The sequence below is a fragment of the Myodes glareolus genome, chromosome 19, assembly GCF_982192425.1.
Source record: "Myodes glareolus chromosome 19, mMyoGla1.1, whole genome shotgun sequence".
Taxonomy (NCBI): domain Eukaryota; kingdom Metazoa; phylum Chordata; class Mammalia; order Rodentia; family Cricetidae; genus Myodes; species Myodes glareolus.
Window position 1 is genome coordinate 62,541,936 of NC_142044.1, and position 21,177 is coordinate 62,563,112.

At 45.9% G+C, this 21,177-nt stretch overlaps 1 protein-coding gene across 1 annotated transcript; it reads right to left on the bottom strand.

The window, feature by feature from the left end:
- Positions 1-6,699: 6,699 nt before the first annotated feature.
- Positions 6,700-11,211, bottom strand: Bcdin3d (BCDIN3 domain containing RNA methyltransferase). Its single transcript, XM_048444597.3, has 2 exons — positions 10,913-11,211; positions 6,700-7,695 (listed from the first exon to the last, which is right to left on the bottom strand). The coding sequence occupies exons 1-2, from the start codon at positions 11,168-11,170 to the stop codon at positions 7,099-7,101; spliced, it is 855 nt and encodes a 284-aa protein (XP_048300554.3). The 5' UTR covers positions 11,171-11,211; the 3' UTR covers positions 6,700-7,098.
- Between the last annotated feature and the right edge of the window lie 9,966 nt (positions 11,212-21,177).

The following is a 21,177-nucleotide window of genomic DNA, read 5'->3' on the forward strand; positions in this document are numbered from 1 at the left end:
GCTGACTCAGGTTGTCAGGCTTGGTAGCAAGTGCCTTCACCTGCTAAGTTCTTGTTTGCCCTGCTTTGTTTGTTTGTTTGTTTACATAGAATCTTGTTTTGTAGCTCGGTGGCCTAGCCTTGGACTCACTGCCCTGCCTCTTGAGTAATCACACACTGGTAATCTTGTGTTGTCTACTTTTTTTTAAAAAAAAAAAAAAGATTTATTTATTTATTTATTTATTTATTATGTATACAGTGTTTTGCCTGCACATATGCCTGCATGTCAGAAGAGGGCACCAGATCTTATGGTTGTGAGCCACCATGTGGTTGCAGGGCATTGAACTCAGGACCTCTGGAAAAGCAACCAATGTTCTTAACCTCTGAGCCATCTCTCCAGCCCCCTGTCTACTCTTTTTAAAAGAAAAGATCTTTTAAAACATCTTTTAAAAGGCAGGATCTTTTCTCTTCCATTCTTCTTTTGCCACAGGACTGGTAATGTAGTCCCGGGCTGCTCCATAGTCTTCAAACTTGAAAGTGTCCTTAGTCTTCTGAGTGCTGAGATTACATTTGTGCACCACCTCCAGCCAACGGCAGAATCTTGCCGTTCACACCATTCTTACCTTGGAGACCTTTCCTTCTCAACACGTGTGTGCATGTGCACACGTACATATGTGTGAATAGTGAAGGCTAGGGGGAAACTTGTCATTCCTAAGTAGCTACCCAGCTTGGTATTTTTTTTTTTATATAAAACACCTTTCTTTTATTTATTTATTTATTTATTTATTATGTATATAATATTCTGTCTGCATGTATGCCTGAGAGCCAGAAGAGGGCACCAGATCTCATTACAGATGGTTGTGAGCCACCATGTGGTTGCTGGGAATTGAACTCAGGACCTTTGGAAGAGCAGGCAATGCTCTTAACCTCTGAGCCAACTCTCCAGCCCCTCAGCTTGGTATTTTTGAACAGGATCTTATTATGTAGTCTTGGTTGGCCTGAACTCTACGTAGACCAGACTAGAGTCAAACTCACTGAAATCTACCAGCCTTTGCTTCCCACATACACGGGACAGTAGTTGTTGCAACCTTGTTATTTTTTTTTTTAAATGTGTCTCTATATGTGAGTGTAGGCCTGCAGACACCATGCTATGGTAGTGCATGTGAAGGTCAGAGGACAAATTTAAGGAGTTGGTTCTGAACTTCCACTTTGTTGAGACAGGATAGCTCTTGATTCTATCTGCTGTGTGTCCCTGACTCCCATCCCACCTTGCTGCCTAAGTCGTGGAACACATGTAACTTTTCGTACGTGGATCCCAGTGACTGAACTCAGTAGTGGGGCTTGCACGGCTCGTGTTTTCTACAGCTGAGCCATCTGTCCCGCCCTCCCACTCCCTCGTCTTGTTTTTTAAGACAGGGTCCCATTATCTAAGCAGAGCCCACCAGGTAGACTAGGTTGGCCAGCCCCAGGGATCTCCAGGTCTCTTCTTCTCCAGCACTGGGATTACAAGTGTGTCATCACTGACTCTTTCTGGGGGTTCTGCGAATCAAACTCAAGTCCTCCGAGCTTGCATGTCTCCCAGGTGGATATTTTCCCTTTACAATTGCAGTTGTGGCTATTCCATGGTTTGCTTTCAATTATTCACTCATGTCAAGTAATTGTAATGTTTTAACATTGCATATACACCCTTGCATACTTATGTGTGTATATCCACAGGATAACTTCTTCACAATGTAATTTCTATACATTTTGATAAACATTGGACAACTGCCTTCCCTAACAGCCAGGCCAACTTATGTTCCAACTAATGGTACACAATACAGTTTATCTTCTCAGCTTTATGCAGATGAATGTTTTGCTTATAAGTGCATCACACACATACCTGGTGCTCATGGAGGTCAGGAGAGGGCCTCAGATCCCCAGGGCTAGACTTGCAGGCAGTGTGAGCTGCCATTGGGTGCTGGGAATTGAGCCCAGGTCCTCTAGAAGAGAAGCCAGTGCTCTTAAGTCAACAACAACAAAACCCAGAAGCCTATCAGCATCGTACTAATCAGATTTTTAGTCAAGTGTTAAATTCTTATCTACCTTTCTTCTTTCTTTTTTTCTTCCTTCCTTCCTTGCTTTTTTTCAACAATTCTATGTAGTCCCAGCTGTCCTGGAGTTTGATATGTAAAATAAGATGGCCTGGAACTCAGAGATCTGCCTGCCTCCGCCTCCTCAGTTCTGGGATTAAAGGCATGTGCAACCATGCCCAGCCTGCCATTATTTTCTGTGAATGTCATTTTCTGAGATTTACAAATTGTGTATGAGCTTAACCCTTTGTCAGATACATTAGAAATAATTTTCTTAGCTGGTGCTCATAACCCTTTATTCTTCCCCTTTAGTCAAATGTCTGTGACTTCTGAGTATTTTGTTATATGTGGAAAGTATTCCAAAATTGGCATTGCTCTACGCCGACACCTGCCTACCACCAGCCCATCCTGTGTGTTCTTGCTCTGGCCACAGGATCCCTGATGTCAGGTTCACAGGGGCTGCTCCTGGCATCGTTCCACACCCTCTCACTGACAGCTGTCTCTCTTCTGTCTCCTGTGCCCACGGCAGCTACAGGCGTCCTTCCCTGACGCTCCACGCTCACATTAGCTGCTGTCGGCATCTTCTGGTCAACCTGAATTTGTAAAACAGGCTGAATTTAACCTGAAAGTCCAGGGCTGTTTAGTCTGCTTCCCGGCACTGTCCTGCGGCAGCTAAGGGCATGACAGGCGATGGAAGGACCTGGATGTGGAGCCTCCTCATTTGCCACAAGAGTATGTGAACTAGCCACATGCTAATGCGCATCTGAATAATGGCTGATCCAAATGGAGATGAACTTCATATGTATTTAAGTGCCAGAACTGGAAGCATCCGTGTAAGGGATGGTTGGTGGGTCTCTGCTGCTAACTGAATGGAAACACTTTGTAGATATTTGATTACATATCTAAATTTGTTTCTGTTTGTTTGCTTTTCGAGACAGGGTTTCTCTATGTAACATCCCTAGCTATCCTGGAAGTCACTCTGTAAACCAGGCTGGACTTGAACTCGCAGAGATCTGCCTGCCTCTGCCTCTTGAGTGCTGGGATTAAAAGCGTGCGCCACTACCACCCAGTTTGATTACATGTGTAAAATTTTTCTGGATACAGCATCTGTGTCACATAGTGTAAGTCGGCCTGGAGTTCTGTTCTCAGATTGTGGGGGAGCGCCCCTACACCCTGCTCGTGCCTTTTTAAAAATGCTGAGGTATATTCAGCTCATTCTCTAGTTGCGTCTGTCCCGAGGCCTAAAAGGGCTCAGCCGACTTGGTGCCATGCCTCAGTCACACTGGTTTGATATAAAGATGATCTCTTCTCAGAGAAAAGGCAATTTCATGGTCTTCACAGCTCAGAGGCGATTAAGCAGTCATTATTTGCGTGGCCTCATCTTTATGAGCACTAATTACACATTTTCTTCTAGCTGCCGTGCAGGTTGTAATGAAGTGCAGCGGTTCCTCTAACTGATCAAGCAACTACTTGCTCTGTAGCATGTCACTAGCGAGCAGGCGGCCCACGCCTACAGGCATTCGTGCCTGAAATATGCTCACTGTGACTGTGGAGATGAAACCCCTCCATGTCCTTTGGTCACTGAGGTCATTTTCTGCCATCAAGTTGTTTGGGACAGCTGGGCATGGTGGCACACACCTTTATTCCTAGCAGACGTAGGCCGATCTCTGTAGATTGGAGGCCAGTCTGGTCTAGAGTGAGTTCTAGGACAGCCAGGGCTGCAAAACCAGGAATGAAACAAGTTATTTGGGCCAGGTTCTGAGGCCTTTAAAGCCAGTCCCACGGAAAGAAGCTCCTGTGTTCGTGCTGTTTGTTGCTGTGACAAGTCACAAGTTTAGTGGATGGAAACATACGCTTATTCTAGAAATCTCAGATTGAGGTCTCAGCAGGCCCATGTGCCTTCTAGGAAATCAAGGAAGGCTGTACCCTCTTGCCGCTCTGACTTCTGGAAGCTACCTGCATCCTTTGGCTTGCGGTCCTTCCTCAGTGCCACCCAGTCTGCTGTGGTTAAATCTCTGCTTCCCTCTTAAAGGTGAGCCCAGTTAAGTTCCCTAGGTTAGGGTCCTTAATCACACCAGCAAAGTTAGCACGCTCTAACACTCACAGGCTCCCAGGACAGTATGTGGACATGCTGGGAATCGAGTGTGACCCGACACAGTGGCAGATACAATTCTTTGTACTGCCCTGGTGAGGGGTGACAGAGCGCGCCCCGCAGAGCAGCATGGTAGAGTTAAGATATACAGGGAAGGCTGAGCAGTGGTGGCACACACCTTTAATCCCAGCACTCAGGAGGCAGAGGTAGGACGATCTCTCTGAGTGTGAGGCCAGCCTGGTCTACAAGAGCTAGTTCCAGGACATTAGGGCTGTTACAGAGGAGGAAACTTAGCTCTGTCTCCAACTACGACCATTCTGAGACCACCCCAACCTAGCTTTGTTTCTATTCTTCCATTCCCATTTCTCCACCATTTAAAATGCTTAGTGGCCTTCAATCAGAGCTCCTTATTTTACACTTCCTTCTCATGAAAAACAAGTAAGAGTCATTTTCTGCCATTTTTCCTTTTAAACCTTTGTTCTAACAAGCATAATTGTAGGCTGCAGCATGTTGATAGGGCGTCGTCACAAAGAAATGGCACCTTAGTTTTGTTTAATACTTTATTCTGAAAAATTCCTTCTGATCCTTAGCTCACCTGGGTTCAGGAAAAGGAGAGGGCTATTTCGGATGTGTGGGTAAGGCTACGGCTGAAGGCAGGACCCAGGACCCGAGTGCTGCCGCATGGGTGCAATGAGTGGGATTATGTGCTGAACTGCACCTATTTCAGTGCGGGGAAGCAGACAGGAGGAGCCAATTAGAGTCTCTTGTGTGTGCAATAAATGAACGCCACAATGGGATTAGATTGGAATAGGATTAGTTTGCTTTTGGGATCTTTTGAATTTGAGTTGTCTAATAACTACTTCAGGGGATTATGATTACAAAATAGGACAGTATTAGTCTGGGGCCCTGGGGGTGGAGCTGCAATCAGGGGTAAGTTAAAGCAACAGGAAAGGAAGGCCTGTTAGCAGAAGGCTAGATAGAATCCCAAGCCGTCAGTGTTCTCTCTTACACTTGTACCAGAATCAAGGTGCCTGCTAAGAACAGAACCTTCACTGTGAATGTACTTAAAATGCCACAGAATTGAATGCTTAAAAATGGCCAGCATGGGGCTAGAGAGACACAGCTCAGTGGTTAACAGCACTGGCTGCTCTTCCAGAGGACTCAGGAGTCTGCACATCCACACACCATCTGTTAACTCCAGTTCCAGGGGATCCGCTACCCTCTTCTGGTGGTTCTGGGAACTGCATGCACATGGTGCACAGACATACATGCAGACCAGACAAAATACACATACCATAAAAAAATTAAAATGGCTATCATGACAAATTTTGTCACATAAATTTTGCTGCAATAAAAAAATACAAGGCTAAGCATGACAATGTAAACCTTTGTTTGTTTGTTTGTTTGTTTGCTTTTTTTTCGAGACAGGGTTTCGCTGTAGTTCTAGAGCCTGCCCTGGAATTAGCTGTTGTAGACCAGGCTGGCCTTGAGCTCACAGAGATCTGCCTGCCTCTGCCTCCTGAGTGCTGGGATTAAAGGCGTGCTCCACCACCAGCCTGGTGACAATGTAAACCTTTAATCCCAGCTCTTGGAAGGCAGAGAAGCAGGATCCCAGTGAGTTCAAGGCCTGGCTGGTCAATATAACAAGCTCCAAGACAACCAAGACTACATAGAGATGCCTTTGGTCAAAAAAACAAACAAAAATTAAAACAAAACCAAATCAGGCTGGGATGGACTCCGTGGCAGAGTCTTGCCAGTGGGTGCAAGGTTCCGAGTTCAATCTAGTCCTGAAAACTAAAGAGAGACGGCGAAGGGAGAGGAAGGGAAAGCAAGATTGCTGAGCTGTATTGTAGAACCAAATCACAAGTCACTACCTATCTTTGGGTTCATAATTAAATTCTTTTTGTTGTTTTTTGTGGGGGATGAGAAGGCTAGGGCTCAAACCTTACAGGTACTGAGTAAAGAGTCTATAATTGAGCTTTACCCTGAGCCCTAAACATCTGTTGTTATCACACTGGTTTTGTTTTTTTGAAGACAGGAGGGACTCACATAGGCCAGGCTGGCCTTAAGTTACATAGCTAAAGCTGTCCTCGAACTCCTGATCCTCCTGCCCCTGTCTGTCAAGTGCTAGCATCTGCCACTATACCCAGCTTCTAAGTATTTCTATGTGCTTTTTAAAATGCTAGTTAGCGTATCTTTTAGTATACAACTACGGTGAGACCTGACCTCTAGAAAGACGAAATGCTTTCCCTACTGGCCCTTTCCTGTAGCCAGTCCAGGACCTCTCATCGCAGATTTCATCACGAGGCTGTGTTTCAAGGCAGGCCTAGCAAGTCTAGAAAATGCCTGAAGATCCAGACTGGATTTAAGTTCAAAGAAGTGGCAGTATGCAGCTCTAGAGATGGCTCTACAGTTAAGAGCACTGACGGCTCTTCCAGAGGACCCACGTTCAATTCCCAGTACTCACAGACCTGACACTCGCACACAGACGTACATGCAGGCAAAACACCAATGCACACAAAATAAAATAAATAAATAGAAGAGATGACACAGTCTATTAACCCGGTCTGGTTTTTTTATAAACCCCCGCAGAGCTGGAGGTGTAGCTTGGTGGTAGACTGTTTGACCAGCACATACAAGACCCTAACTTTGGTCCCCAGCAAACAAGACAGCTTTCAAAGGCGGTTTCATTCCCCAGGACCACAATCTCCATCCAGACAGCCTAGCTCACTGCTCTCTGAATTCATTCCCCTCGGGGCTATCCAAACATCGGGAACACAGACACTAATTCTTTCAGTTGCTTGCTTCAGACACTTTGCCAAAAGTTCTTGCCAGGTCTGGAGGCCCAATAGCTCCAGGATGTGATTCTCAGTATGAAAGTGTCACATTGTGTCCCTGCTGCTCTTCCTGTTTGCCCTCCTTTTCAGAATTCCGATTTCTTCCTTTCTGTCTCTTGTCAGCGGTTCAGGGGTTGATGAGTCTCCACGGCGTGCTTCGCTCTGAAGAGCAGAAGGCTTCGGTCCCAGCTGGTGTTGCCGAAGCAGCGCACTAATTCCATCGCATGGTCCTGCGTCAGGATCCGCACGATCTGACTGGCCATATCGCCTCGGATGGTGAGAGAGCTGAAGTGATCAAAGTTATGGAGCCCCAGCTTTCGGAGGCGCCTTGCAGCGGCCCGGTAGCACTTCCAGGGCTGTGGCTCCACGAGGAGGTAGCGACAGAGAGAGGAGAGATGGGCCAGGAACTCCCACAGGCCATGGTCCCCGTGGTTCAGATGAATCCACATGGTTACTGACATGCAGAAGACAATGTCAAAAACAGAACGCCCAAACTGGCTTAAGAAAGCACTCAAGGGGACCTTCCTGTTCCTTTGATCCATGATGTCCAGGGTGATAAAAGTCAGAGCATCGGGAAAAGGGCATGCTTTTTCAGCTCGCTCCACAAGGACTGGGTCTATATCACAGCAGAGGAGGCGGAGGTCTCTGGAGGCACCTGAGCAGGGCTCCCCATCATGCAGGGAAAGGAAATGTTTGCACAGAGCCACACTCAGGTCCTAGAGGAATCCAAAAGAGTCTTGTCATTGCAGCTCTCAAACACTGAGCGAAAAAAAAAATCTCTCATCCTTTGAGACTGCCACTTAGCTCTTACTGTACCGACGTGAGGCTCTTAACATAATAATCTCAAGAGGCTAAGGTTTTTCATGAGCAGACTCTCAGCGCCCTCCAGAGGCTGACGGCTGTAATGCACCTGCCCTAGATCCTACATTCTAATTTTTTTTTTTTTTTGAGTCACTCTTAAGTGGTTCAGGCTGACCTCAAACTCATTATATAGCTGAGGATGGTCTCGAACTCCTGCTCCTTCTGTCTCTGCCTCCTAAGTACTGGATTACATGAATGCACCATGCCTGGCCACCTATATCCTGACACTTGTGTAGTTGGAAGTTATAGCCCAAATGAAGTGGCAAAGGTAGCAAAGAGCCCACGGCAGATGCATTTTCTTTTTCTGGGTGTCTTATATCCAAAGGCAAGGGATTCAGAAGTGTGAGTGGAGTCCCTTCTCTGGAAGGTGGGGACTACAGTAAGCGCGACCTTGTGAAAACCCGTTTCTTAGATGTAGCTGGCAAGGTCCGGATTCTAGCAATCCAGTCTTCAACCTTCCAGCCTTCGTTCCTACTGTCCGAGCTTTCACCACCTCAAATCATCATAATGTTTCTAGCTGTGTCTAATGACATGATTCTTCCCATCTCAGCAGACTTCTGACTCAAGCGAGACACCAGCTCATTCCTCTGAAACTATTACAGCTATGGAGCCACTGCGACTAATTCAAACATGTTGTTTTATACAGTTTCTCCAAGGCGTTGCCTCGTCTTTTCATGAAGGTGAAGAGCATGCACAGAGGAAACCACTCAGATGTCCACTAACAAGGCAAGCAAGAAGAACCTCATTAAGATGGAATAAAAGCTTAGTCCTAGCGCCCAGGAGGCAGAGGCAGGTGGATCTGAGTTCAAGGCCAGCCTGGTCTACAAAGCTAGTTCCAGGACAGCCAGGGCTACACAGAGAAACCCTGTCTCAAAAAACCAAAGAGCGGAAAAAGAAAGAATATTAGTAACATTGTAAAGTTGAGGATCTTGGCTTAATCCACCAAAATGGAGTATTTTCACCTCTACTACTGACTGAATTTTCAATTCAGTGCTGCTGACTAGAAAGCCAAGTCACAATGAAAATACATGGCAAGTTTTCCTTTTTTGTTTTTTGCAAACAAGTCTCACTATGTAGATCAGGTTTGTCTCCAACTGTGGCTCTCTTGCTTCAGTCTCTCAAGTGCTGGCACTACAGACATGTACCGACAGAGCGGATATGCAGGCTTCCTTTAAAAAAAAAATCCCAAAGTGGGAAAACTAAACTATATTATTTAGGGATAGGAAAAGAGTAGGATAGAAACAAAAGGAAATAATAGGCTAGTTGTTCCCTGTGGGTGAAGAAGGGCTTTTAATAGGAAATGGCACATAAAGAACCTCTGGGGTAGACAATGCTTTATTATTATTTTTTTTTTACTCTGACAGTGGTCATAAAGGTTGCCTTATAATCATAAAGTACAGACATGTTTGTGTACTATTATGAGGGTATAGAATAATTAACAAAAAAACTCTGTATTTTAAAAATTATGGCTCGAGGTTATTTACTTATCACATGGCCAAGGACACAGTAAGACTTAAGCTACACTGAGTTCCCTTTTCCACACTAGACTTTCCTGACTTTTAAAAATTTACTTTTATTTATGTGTGTGTATGCACATGTCTTGGTACTTACATACATCATGTGTGCAAGTGCCCGAAGAGGCTGGAGGAGAACACGGGCTCCTCTGGAAGAGCAGCAAGCACCTGGTACTTGTTGTATCTCTAGCGAGTGCTCTGAAGGGTGCTTCCTCTGGCCTTCCTACCTTTAACGGTACCCAAGTCATCTACGGAGTCATCTTAAAACACAGATGCTGGCTTAGCAGACATGGGAAAGGCCAAGAGCCTGCACTTCATATAAACAGCAAAGAAGTCATGCTAATGCAGTTCAGAGTCACAGCCGAAGGCACAAGAACCTGCACCGCGCTGCTAAGCCTGCCTCCTTCCTCCGGTCTGACCCTGTGTGTTTGGTCTACACGTATCCAGGGCAGTGTAGCTACACGGTGAGACCCTAGGTAAGATAAAAAAAAAATAAACCATATTTGGGAACAACTGCTTTAGCCCATCGCTGCTGTGTCCCTTCTATTGTGTTTTTATGTGGGATGTTTTCAACTTTAAAACCTTCAGTGGTTTCCAGGTTCCTTTCAGGAAGTCTTTTTCTCTGTTTCCCCACATTATAATGAAGCTGGCAAGGGACACAAAGCCCATTTGCTTACACTCGAAGCTACTCAGCTGAGCCCTCATGGTCTTCAACCATCTACCAACCTTTCTTTCTTCCTCTCTCTCTTTCTTTCTTTATTGTTTTATGTTTTTTGGAAACAGGGTCTCATATAGCCCAGGCTAGCCTAACTTGCTGGGATGCCCACCCTTATGTGTGCTAGCATTACACACGGGCCACCCGAGTCTCTTCTGCCACTCTGGAGTGATGGTCATTGGTCCTAACTTCGGAAACATTTGCAGTCATGGGGTAAAACTGCCTGCTCCATTAAGATATCCCTGTGGCTACAAAGAGGTGAGATTGGCATTTCCTTATTTTGCATGTGGTTTTGACTATAATCATTACAGGCCTTAGAACACTTTGCGGTGGGCAGGATGGTTAAGGCCTCCCTCCTCTGGCAGAAGGATCTGTTTTCTTTCTTGATCCTCTCTACTGTTCACTGTTGCACTCTGTCAGCATAAGTAAATACGTACCTGGCTCCAGGTCTGGCCTGCACTGTGTATCTGGAGCCTTAAGTTTCAGACATGATTCTGTCTCCCTGGCTCTTCTCTTCTAGGAACCAATGTTCCCAGATGTGGCCCCGGTTTCCCAGCCAGGAAGCCAGCAAAACAGGAGGCAAGCGCCGGAAATCCAGATAAGACGGTCCTCCTCCCTCACGGTCCGGCGGGAATTTGGAAAGAATTTGGGGATTACTCAAAATTCCTAACTTGATGGGGGGGGGGGGGAGGACAGTGGGAGGGCTGGGAAGTGCACGTGTCTGTCAAAGCTAAACTTTAAAAGCCCGCTTCGGGCAAATTCTGATGCCACGCCCAGGTCAGAACCACAGGGGATCTGGAGGCGACAACTGCTTGGCTCCCAGCGATCCGATCCCTCACTCACCCCGGAGTTACACCCCACGTCGAGCCCTAGGATCGGCCTCCTCTCGGGACCCTCGGGAGGGAAGAGCTGTCGAAGAAGCTCCCGGGGTAGAAGACGGAGCCTTTGCTCGGGAGGGTGGAAGCGAGAATAATGAGGGAAATTTCCGAACGGGGCGGCTCCGGGTTTCAGAGCTCCCGGAGTCTCAGTCTCCACAGCTTCTTCTGCTGCCAACTTCTCGGCCGGCAACTTCTCGGCCGGCAACTTCTCAGCCGCCGCCATCAGCCTCGGTCCCTCAGTCCGGGCGGAACCGGAAGCCCGGAACTTGCGGCGGGTGCGGGCGAGGGCCCGTGCGCGTGCGCTTGGGGGAGCGGTCAGGAGGATGGCGGCCGAGGTAGCGGGAGAAAGACCCCAGAGTGTGGGCAGTAGAGGTTTGCGGTAGCCTACTGAAGGCTGGGATCATCCCTTTTTACTTAATGGACTTGCCCAAATTGAGGCCAACTGACCAAAACAAGAAGTTTTTGGGGTCTTGGAAATCAAGTTGGTCCAATTTCCTTTTGTTTCAAATGCACAAAGCAAGACCCAAAAGAGAGTTTTCAGTTGCCTGGGGTAGGGTGGGAAGTGTGTGTTTGGCGCGTGACGGGAGTTACCCGGTGAGACTGTGACGCAGGAACTTGAACCTGGTTCAGTAAAAGGTAGCTGGGAGCTGTAGATCACTGTAGTGCCCGGAGACCTGGTGGCCCTGCCTGTCTGTCCTTAGGGACAGACAGACATAACTGAAGACTATCTTCTGAAGGATGGCCTTGCAGCACTGATATTTTTCAACCTTGAATCTCCTATACTTTCCGTAAACGCTGGTGCAGAGATGGTCGGTAGATTTTTGTAGGATGAAAACTGCAGTATGCAAAGCAGGAACCACACCGTATCCATCTTGGGGAAAATAAAGTGGCCGGGAGAAAGGAGTTACCTTAAGGAGCTGTGATGAGATGGAGTGAGACAAAAAGTGGGTGGAGGGCTGTAGAGACGGTTCAGTCAGCAAATGCTTGCCATGTAAGCATGTGGACCTGGGTTCAGCTCCCCAACACCCACATTACTAAGCTGCTTGTGGTGCATGCCTGTAATCCCAGAGCTGGGGACGCAGAGATCATTGGATCCCTGGGGTTTGCGGGCTAGCCAGCCTAGCCTACTTGGTAAACTCCAGTTCACTGAGAGATTCTGTCTCAAAAGATAAGGCGGGATGATCAAAGAAGACGCCTGACAACAACCTCTGGCCTCCATACACATGTACACACACGTAAGAAACAGTACTGCTTGAGAAGCTTTAAATGTGGTCTAAACCAGAAGTGAGGGCTGGGGAAAGCGTGAGGGGAGAGACTGAGAAGTCATCGGCCTTAGTTACTGCTCTGTTGCTATGAAGAGATACATGACCATGGCAACTCTTTTTTTTTTTTTTAAGATTTATTTATTTATTATGGATACAACATTCTGCCTCCTTGTATGCTCGCATGCCAGAAGAGGGCACCAGATCTCATTACAGATGGTTATGAGCCCCCATGTGGTTGCTGGGAATTGAACTCAGGACCTCTGGAAGAGTAGTGAGTGCTCTTAACCACTGAGCCATCTCTCCAGCCCCCATGGCAACTCTTATATTAAACAAAAAGCATTTAATTAGAGAGTTGCTACAGTTTCAGAGGTTTAGTCCATTATCTTCATGGTGGAGGTATGCAGGCAGGCACCGCAACAGTAGCTGAGGGCCACATCATGATCCACAGGCAAAGAGAGAACCCCCTAAGCCCACCCCCAGTGACATACTTTCTCCAACAAGGCCACACCAATCCTTCTAACCCATTCAGAGTTCTACTCCCTGGTGATTAAGCTTTCAAATATATGAGCCTATGGGGGATGTTCTTATTCAAACCACCCCAAAGCCTAAGCAGCAAGTTCAAGTTAGAAGTGAGGATGGCCCAGCATATCAGACAGAGTCAACCAGTGGAGTTGTGTTCTGATCAGTCTGTCTTAAGGAGACCTTCTACTCTATTAGGCCAGTGATTTGCTAAACTTATAAGAGATGTCTACAGAAGTGCCAACAGGATTCAAATAGGTCTCTAGGGACACCCTACCCCTGGGAACAAATTTGTTTTTGTTTTACTTTTTTTGTTGTTTTGTTCTTTTGAGACAGAGTTTCCCTATGTAACAGCTCTGGTTGTCCTGGATTTTGCTCTGTAGACCAGGCTGGCACCTGTCTCTGCTTTCCAAGTGCTGGGGTTAAAGGCATGTGCCACCACTGTCTGACTGTGTGTTTTTTGTTTAAAAGTTTTTTTTGACCAAATCTCATGGTGTAGTCTAGGTTGGTCTTGACCAAATCTCATGGTATAGTCTAGGTTGGTCTTGAACTTGTTATATAGCAGAGGCTGACTTTGAATTCCTGATCTTCCTGCTTCCACCTCCCACATGCTAGGATTATAAGAGGCCACCATGTCCAGCTGAGGTCCTATTATTTTTCTTCCCAGTTTTTACTTTGTCCTTCCATCTCTGCCTGATTTCCTATTTCACTCTTTTAAGACTCAGAGACACAAAGTAATGACCAAGCGTCAAAGCTCAGTGTTTTGCACAACTTCCAGAAAATCTTGGGAGAAAGCCAACAGTATTCTCTCCGTCCTAGACAGGAGTGGTTTTTTTTTGGGGGGGGAGCAGGATCTCATTCTATCTTCCAGTCAGGCCTGGGCTCACTCTGCTGCCCATTCTAGCTCTGAGCAACCCTTCTGTGGTCTCCTGCGTGCTGGAATGACTTGTGTGTGCACCACATCCTGTGCTGGACAGGTTTTTGGTAAACTGAGTTAGCCCTGTTCTGTCACTAGATGTCATTGTCACAAACACTTAACCCTCAGTTCTTCAGGTGCCTGAGTCACCTTCCCTACACACTTTTTGTTTGTGTCTTCAAGTACTCGGTGGAGGTGCTGGCTGTTTTTTGTTTTTGTCAGTAAGGATTTAATTTCACTAGGAGGTGGGCACATCTTTGCGTTCTCACAGCACTGTTGGCCAGGAGATAAATAGGCATCAGGCAAGAGGGTGAAGGGTAGGGTTGTAGATAGGCCTTTCTTTCCGGCTGCTAGTTCTCAAAGAATTCACAGTTTTAATACGAATTATAAATACTCAGCCAATAGCTCAGGCTTATTACTAGCTAGCTCTTATTTCTTATCTATGCTTTGCCACATGGCTTGGTACCTTTTCTCAGTACAGCATGCCCATCTTGCTTCCCTCTGCATCTGCTGGCGACTCCTTAGCTCGCCCTTCTTCCTCCCAGCATTCTCAGTTTGGCTCTCCCACCTAACTTTATCCTACTCAGTTATTGGCCAGTCAGCTTCTTTATTCAACCAATCACAGCAACATATATCCATACAGTGTAAAATAACATTCCACACAGGGCCTTCCAGAAGGAGAGGCAGATGTTGGCCTGATGATGCTACCAGTGACCTAAAGTGCTTTAGAGGTTCCCCATAATGAAACGTTTTAATTTGACCCATTCTGTTAACTTTTTTTATTTTTAATGTGTGAATTGTGTGGAATCTGACCAGCCCAGGTTTCTGGCCCTGTTGTATGAAGAACCAGTCTTAGACAGTTGTAGCAACTCCTGGGAGTTGTTCTGAACTTTGGTCAGCTAGATTTTGGGGCATCTGATTTATGCCTTAGGCAATTCTCTAGGTCAGGGGTCAGGACTAATGACAGAGGGTGTCATATCCTGTGGAACTGGAGTTATGGGCCATTCTGAACTGCCTAACATAGGTGCTAGAAACAGAACTTGGGTCCTTTGGAAGAGTAGCAAGCCCTCTGAACTGCCGAACCATCTCTACATCACATCTGCCCTTATTTATTTATTTTTTTAAAAGTACTGCCTTAGTTAGGGTTTTATTGCTGTAAAGAGACACCATGAACATGGCAACTCTTATAAAGGAAAACATTTCACTGGGCTAGTTTACAGTTCAGAGGTGTAGTCTAGTGTCACCATAGTGGCAGACATGGTGGCATGCAGACAGACATGGTGCTGGAGAAAGAGTTGAGAGGTCTACATCTTGATCCACAGGTAGCAGCGGGAAGAGACAGTGACACACTGGACCTGGCTTGAGCTTCTGAGATCTCAAAGCCTACCTCCAGTGACACATTTTCTCCAACAAAGCCACACCTACTCCAACAAGGCCACACCTCCCAATGGTGCTAGTTCCTATGAGCCTATGGGGTGTTTTCACTCAAACTACCACAATTCCTTACTAAACCTGGAGCTCGCCAACTGCCTACCTACACCAACATCTCAGGATCCTTCTTTGGCCACTTCCCAGTGGCGTGCAAGTGTGTGTCACACAGCTGGCTTTTCTTTGGGCACTGGGAATCCAAACTCAGGTCCTCATGCTTGTGCAGCAGGGACTTTACCACAGGCACCCCCAGACCTGGCATCTCTATTGATATTAAGTATTGTTTGAAAAAGAGAAAAGAGATTAGAAAGATAATTCAGCCTTTTAGCATAATGGGTCAAACTTCTCTTCATGTTTGAGTTTTCCAAAGTTTCTAGTACTAGGAACATAACTCTGTTGGTAGAGCTGATGGCATGCACAGGGCCCTGGGTTCAAGTCTCAGTGCTGCATAAACACTAGGGATTCTTGCAATCCTAGCACCCTAGCAGAAGGGAAGAGGGATCCAAAGTTCATGGTCATCCTTGGTTTCTTAGTGAATTTGAGTCCAGCATGGGCTACAAGAGACTCTGTCTCAAAAAAAAAATCTCTTTTAGGGCTGGAGATGCAGTTCACTTGGTAGCGCATGCTCACTTAGTGAGCACAAAACCCTGGGTTCCATCCCTAGACTCCAGAAAACCAAGTGTGATGCACACTCATCATCCCAGAACTCAAGAGGACATGACTTATGGCCATCCTTGCTGCACCGTGATCTCAAGGCCAGCCTGGCTAGGAGACCTTGTCTCAAACAGAAAGAGTTTTGAGCTGGAGAGAAGGCTCAGCAGTTAAAGCCCTTGCCCTTGCAGAGGACCTGGATTCACTCTCCAGCATCTACATGGTGGCTCACACCCATCCAGTTCTGGAAACTCTGATGACAGGGATCCAATGACTTCTAACCTGTGGTCCACATACATATGTGCAGGCAAAACACTCACAAGTATAAAATAAATGATCTAAAAAATGTAATTAAATTTTCTTTTGGTCTATAACTTCTTTTTAAAACAAATGTTTACATTGCGATTTTAGTTTTATAGACCTCTGTGTATGTCTGTGCAGCATGTAGTGTCTGGAGGCCAGAGAGAGTGTTGGATGCCCTGGACTGGCACCCATGGAGTTACAGACAGTTGTGAGCCGCCTGTTGGGCGCTGGGAACTGAGCCCAGGTCCTCTGCAGGAGCTGCGCCGTCTCAGCAGGAGCTGCGCAGTCTCTGCATCCTCCGTCTCTGCAGTCCTCTGTCTCTGCAGGAGTTGCGCCGTCTCTGCAGTCTTCCGTCTCTGCATCCTCCGTCTCTGCAGTCCTCTGTCTCTGCAGGAGTTGCGCCGTCTCTGCAGTCTTCCATCTCTGCAATCCTCCATCTCATTTGCACTGAGAGAAGTATTTTGTGCCAAGTCATAAAACATTTGAACATAGGAATTGTTCAAAATTGAAAAAGATTTTATTTTTAGAGTGTGTGCATATGGGGTTGGGGACAGTTTGTGCACACAAGGGTAGTGTCAGAGGGGGCAGGAAGAGGGTATTGTATCTCCTGGAGTCAGAGTTACAGTTGGTTATGAGCTGCCTGACATGAGTACTGGGACCTGAGCTTGGGTTCTCTGTACAAACAGTATATTTTCTTAACCATTTAGCCGTATCTCCAGCTCCTAATTTTTTTTTATTACACTTTTTAAACCCCATGTGCCATGGTGCACATGTGGAGGTCAGAGAACAATTTTTGGGAATCGTTTTCTCTGTCCAGATTTGGCAGTAAGTTCCTTTACTCACTGAACCCTTGCTAGTCCTAAACATAGGAATTCTGATAAATTATATTTTGCATAATTTCCATAAAAAAGGAAAAGGATGAGCCAAATGTGATGATAAACTCAGAGACCGAAGTAGGAAGGTTAAACTTGGAGGCCAGCATGAGATGTGTATGTATGTATGAATGTATGTACATATATATATGTGTGTGTGTGTGTGTGTGTCTATCTATCTATATATATATCACAAGATATAATAAGACATTATCTCAAAAACAATGAGAGCTGGGTATATAGCTCAGTATGCTTGCCCAGCTAGCCAACACAGGCCCTGGGTATTCAATTCTCAGCATGCATGCACATATGCACACACACACCCCACAGTGTTTTATAATTATAAATGTTGTATTATTGAGTATATTGCCAACAGGATAAACTTGGTTTCACGGATGCCAGTATGGAATGGAATTCTCTGTTAACAATTCTGCATGGCTGATGATTGGAAGATTTTTCCTGAGACTAGATTCTGGCCTCATGTATATTAAAACCTTGATTCTTCTCCACTCCCACAGACTTCCAGTCCTAGGTGCTGTTGGACATGTTTAATGCCCTGACCTGACCTAGATGTGTACACACAGGCCACAGCCCCAGGTGATTCACATGCTGGGTGGATATGAGTGCAGCCGTCAAATGTTCATACGTGTGTCGTCAAATGTTCATACGTGTGCAGTGAGTAGTAGCTATCATTGTAGTCACAGCCCCAGGGGGAGGGCGTGGCCGATTCAGCTGACCTGCACCGGATGCCAAAAACGCTCATGGCCACTGCTGTGCCATCCAGCACAGGGAGAAATGTGAGCAAGGGGAAATAAGTTGCCTTAGCAATAAAATAGCTAACTTTTTGACATCTTACAAAACCTAATGACTTTTGGACCATTGCTACTAGACTCTTGGAGAATTCTCAAGCTATAAAGACCAGGAAGCTGGAGCTCAAACAACCAGCTACACAGGAAGCCTGTGCTCAGTCTTCACAGGCCATGCACTGAGGATCGCTTAAATGAAGAGGTACCGTCCTGCTGTGCTCTGTTGGTGGGAATATGAGGTAGTACCACCATGAAGGAGAACAGTATGGAGGCTCCCCAGAAAGTTAAAAACAGGGCCGATGAGATGGCTCTGCAGGGGTTAAGGTGCTTGCCTCTAAGCCTAAAGGCCTTGGTTTGATCCCTGAACCACAGGTGGTGTAGGAAGAGAGAACTAACTCCTTCCCACAAGCTGTCCTCTTCACAAACCCACGCTGTGGCACACACACACAATAAGTAAGCAAAAATGTAATATTTGAAAAGTTAAAAATAGAATTCTCAGTCTGGGTTGTGGCTCACACCTTGAATTCCAGCACTAGGGAGACAGAGGCAGGAGGATCTCTGAGTTCTAGTCCAGCCATGGTCACACAGTAAAATCCTGTCTCAAAATAAATAAATAATAAAATTCTCAGTCAGGCGAGGTGCTACATAAATATACTCCCAACACTCAGCAGACTGAGGCAAGATGACTGCTGTGAGCCTGAGGCTAGCCTGGGCAAGCAAGCAAGACCCTGTCACAAACAAATGGGAAACAGAACTACCGTGTCTCATATGTACGGAGTTTCAGTCCATTTTCATCACGGGGGGAAGCATGGTGGCTGGCAGGCAGGCAGGCAGGCAGGCATGATGCTGGAGAAGTAGCTGAGAGCATTACATCTCGATTCACAGGCACCAGGCAGAGAGAGACCTGGGCCTGGCGTGGGCCTTTTAACCTCAGAGACACACCTTCTCTAACAAGGCCACAGCACACCTCCTACTCCTCCCAAACAGTACTCATCTGGGACCAAGCATTCAAACATATAAGACTGTGGGGACCATTTTCAAATCCTCTCAATAAATAGTACTTGAACAATTAGATATCAATAGAAGAAGCAGAAGAGGAGACAGAGAACTTCAACCTAAATCTCCCAAAATTAAAAAAAAAAAACAGCGAAATCAAGGATGATGGCACATGCTTGTCATCCCAGCGTGGGGGAGGGGGAGGCAGAGACAGAAGGGTCCTGGGCCTGCTGGCCAGCTAGACCAACCTAAGGAGCGATGTGGAGGTCCAAGTGAGGGATCTTGCTTCAAACTACAAGATGATGGTAGGTGTGAAAGCCTGTGCCTTTCATTTCAGGCCTGGGGAGGCAGGTGCAGAAGGATCTCCATGATTTCAAGACTAGCTTTGTCTCCATAGCAAGTTCCAGGCCAGCTGGGGTCCTGAGGAATAACACTTGAAGTTGACCTCTGACCTCCACATTTGTGCATACATATTCATGTGCACCTACACATACATACACATGAGCACACACAGATCCATATTGATCACTTGATCAAGAATATAAGTGAAAGGCAGTGGTGGTGCATGCCTCTAATCCCAGCGCTTGGGAGGCAGAGGCAGGCAGATCTCTGAGTTCGAAGCCAGCCTGGTCTACAAAGTGAGTTCCAGGAAAGGCTCCAAAGTTACACAGAGAAACAAACAAACAAACAAACAAACAAAAGTGTAATATGTAAAACCAAACATGATTCACAAAGTAAAGAATCAGGTCAGCCATGTTGGGTAAGCCTTTAATCCCAGAATGTCGGAGGCAGAGGCAGGTGGATCTCTGAGTTCAAGGCCAGCTTGGTCTACAGAGTGAGACCCTGTCTAAAAACAGAAGAAAAATCAGTGAATGACAATTTTACTTTGAGGAAATCTCTGTTGAGTGGATAAGTAGATGGGCTGCAACCAGGGGAAAGACACCTGCAAGCCACATACCTCAAAAGGTTTGCACCTAAAACATAAAGTTTTTAAAATTATACTAAAATCTTCAATAAAATTAACTAAAATATGCAAAAGTTTGGGAGACAGCTCACTGAAGAGGATATACTAAGTCAGATAAACATACAGAAATGTTTTAGACGTAACCATTCCTTAGGAAAAGATAAACTTAAGACCTCCACGAATACCCTTCTCCATCAGTTAAGACAGGGAGAATGAAGGAAGCACCAATAGTACCACATGCTCGAGTGGCTAAGGAGAGAAACTGAGTGTGTCACCCTTTGTTGGTGAAAATGTCACACGACATAGACACCCTGAGAAATATTTGGATAGATTCTCTTTCAATTTGTTTGCTTTGTTTTTACAAAACTAGGGTCTTGCTTCCTGGCTGGCTGGCCTCAGGCTTGTTATATAATAAAGCAAGGAAATTCCGTCTCAGATGCTTGAGTCTGGGGATTACAAGTGTGCACTTGTGCACCGTTATTCCTAGATTGACAGATTACTATTGCTTCCTTTGTTTGTTTATTTTGAGACACAATCTCTCTGTGTAGCCTTGACTGTCCTGGAACACCCTATGTAGACCAGGCTGGCCTCGAACTCAGAGATCCACCTGTCTCTGTCTCCCAAATGTTGGGACTAAGGATGTGCGCTACCACCACCTGGCTATTTCTAAAATATATTAATAATAAGATTACATATATTATACTATTGTATATACATATATATTAGAAATAGTAACCTGTCAACTAGAACAGATAAAAATAAATAGCACACACATGAGCTGGGCAGGATGGTGCATATCCTAGCTATTTGGGAGGCTGAAACATGAAGGTCACTTAGGCCCAGGAGCCTGGAACCCGCCTAAACAGCATAAGGAGAGTCTGTCTCCTGAAAATAGTAAGCAGGCTTACAGATTGCTTGTTGAAGGCCATTTGAGCCTGAGTTCTCTGCTTTCTGGATAATGTGAACTGCTTAACTGAATTCTCTGTCTGGTGTTAATATAAACTGTGCTCTTGATTACCAACCATCTCTCCAATCCCTGCTCTAACAATTCAGAAGGAAAATGATTTTTTAATGTTCCATCTTGCACGTAGCCAAATGATTAATTAAGTGCAAAAATGCATTGAAGACATTCCTAACATTGAAGGAACTACAGACATTTTCTTCTGTAATTTCTTTCTGGAGAAGCTGCTGCAGCATATGTCCCCCCAAAATGACTCAGAGAATGCGCTGGGGAGAAGTGCTCACTCTGCAAGCATGAGGACCTGAAGTCTCTCTAGAATTCACCTAGGTGTAGAAGATTATATTTATATAATTTATATTACCAGTGCTCCCATGATGAGACAGGAGTGGAGGCAGGAACTTGAGGGCCAGCCAGCCTGCATAGGCAGTGGAGGATAAGTGACCTTATCTCAAACAAGGGGAGGGTGAGCACTGACCCTCTTACCTCCACATGTATGCTGAGGCATGCACACTCCCTGCATGCGCACGCACGTGACACATACACACACAC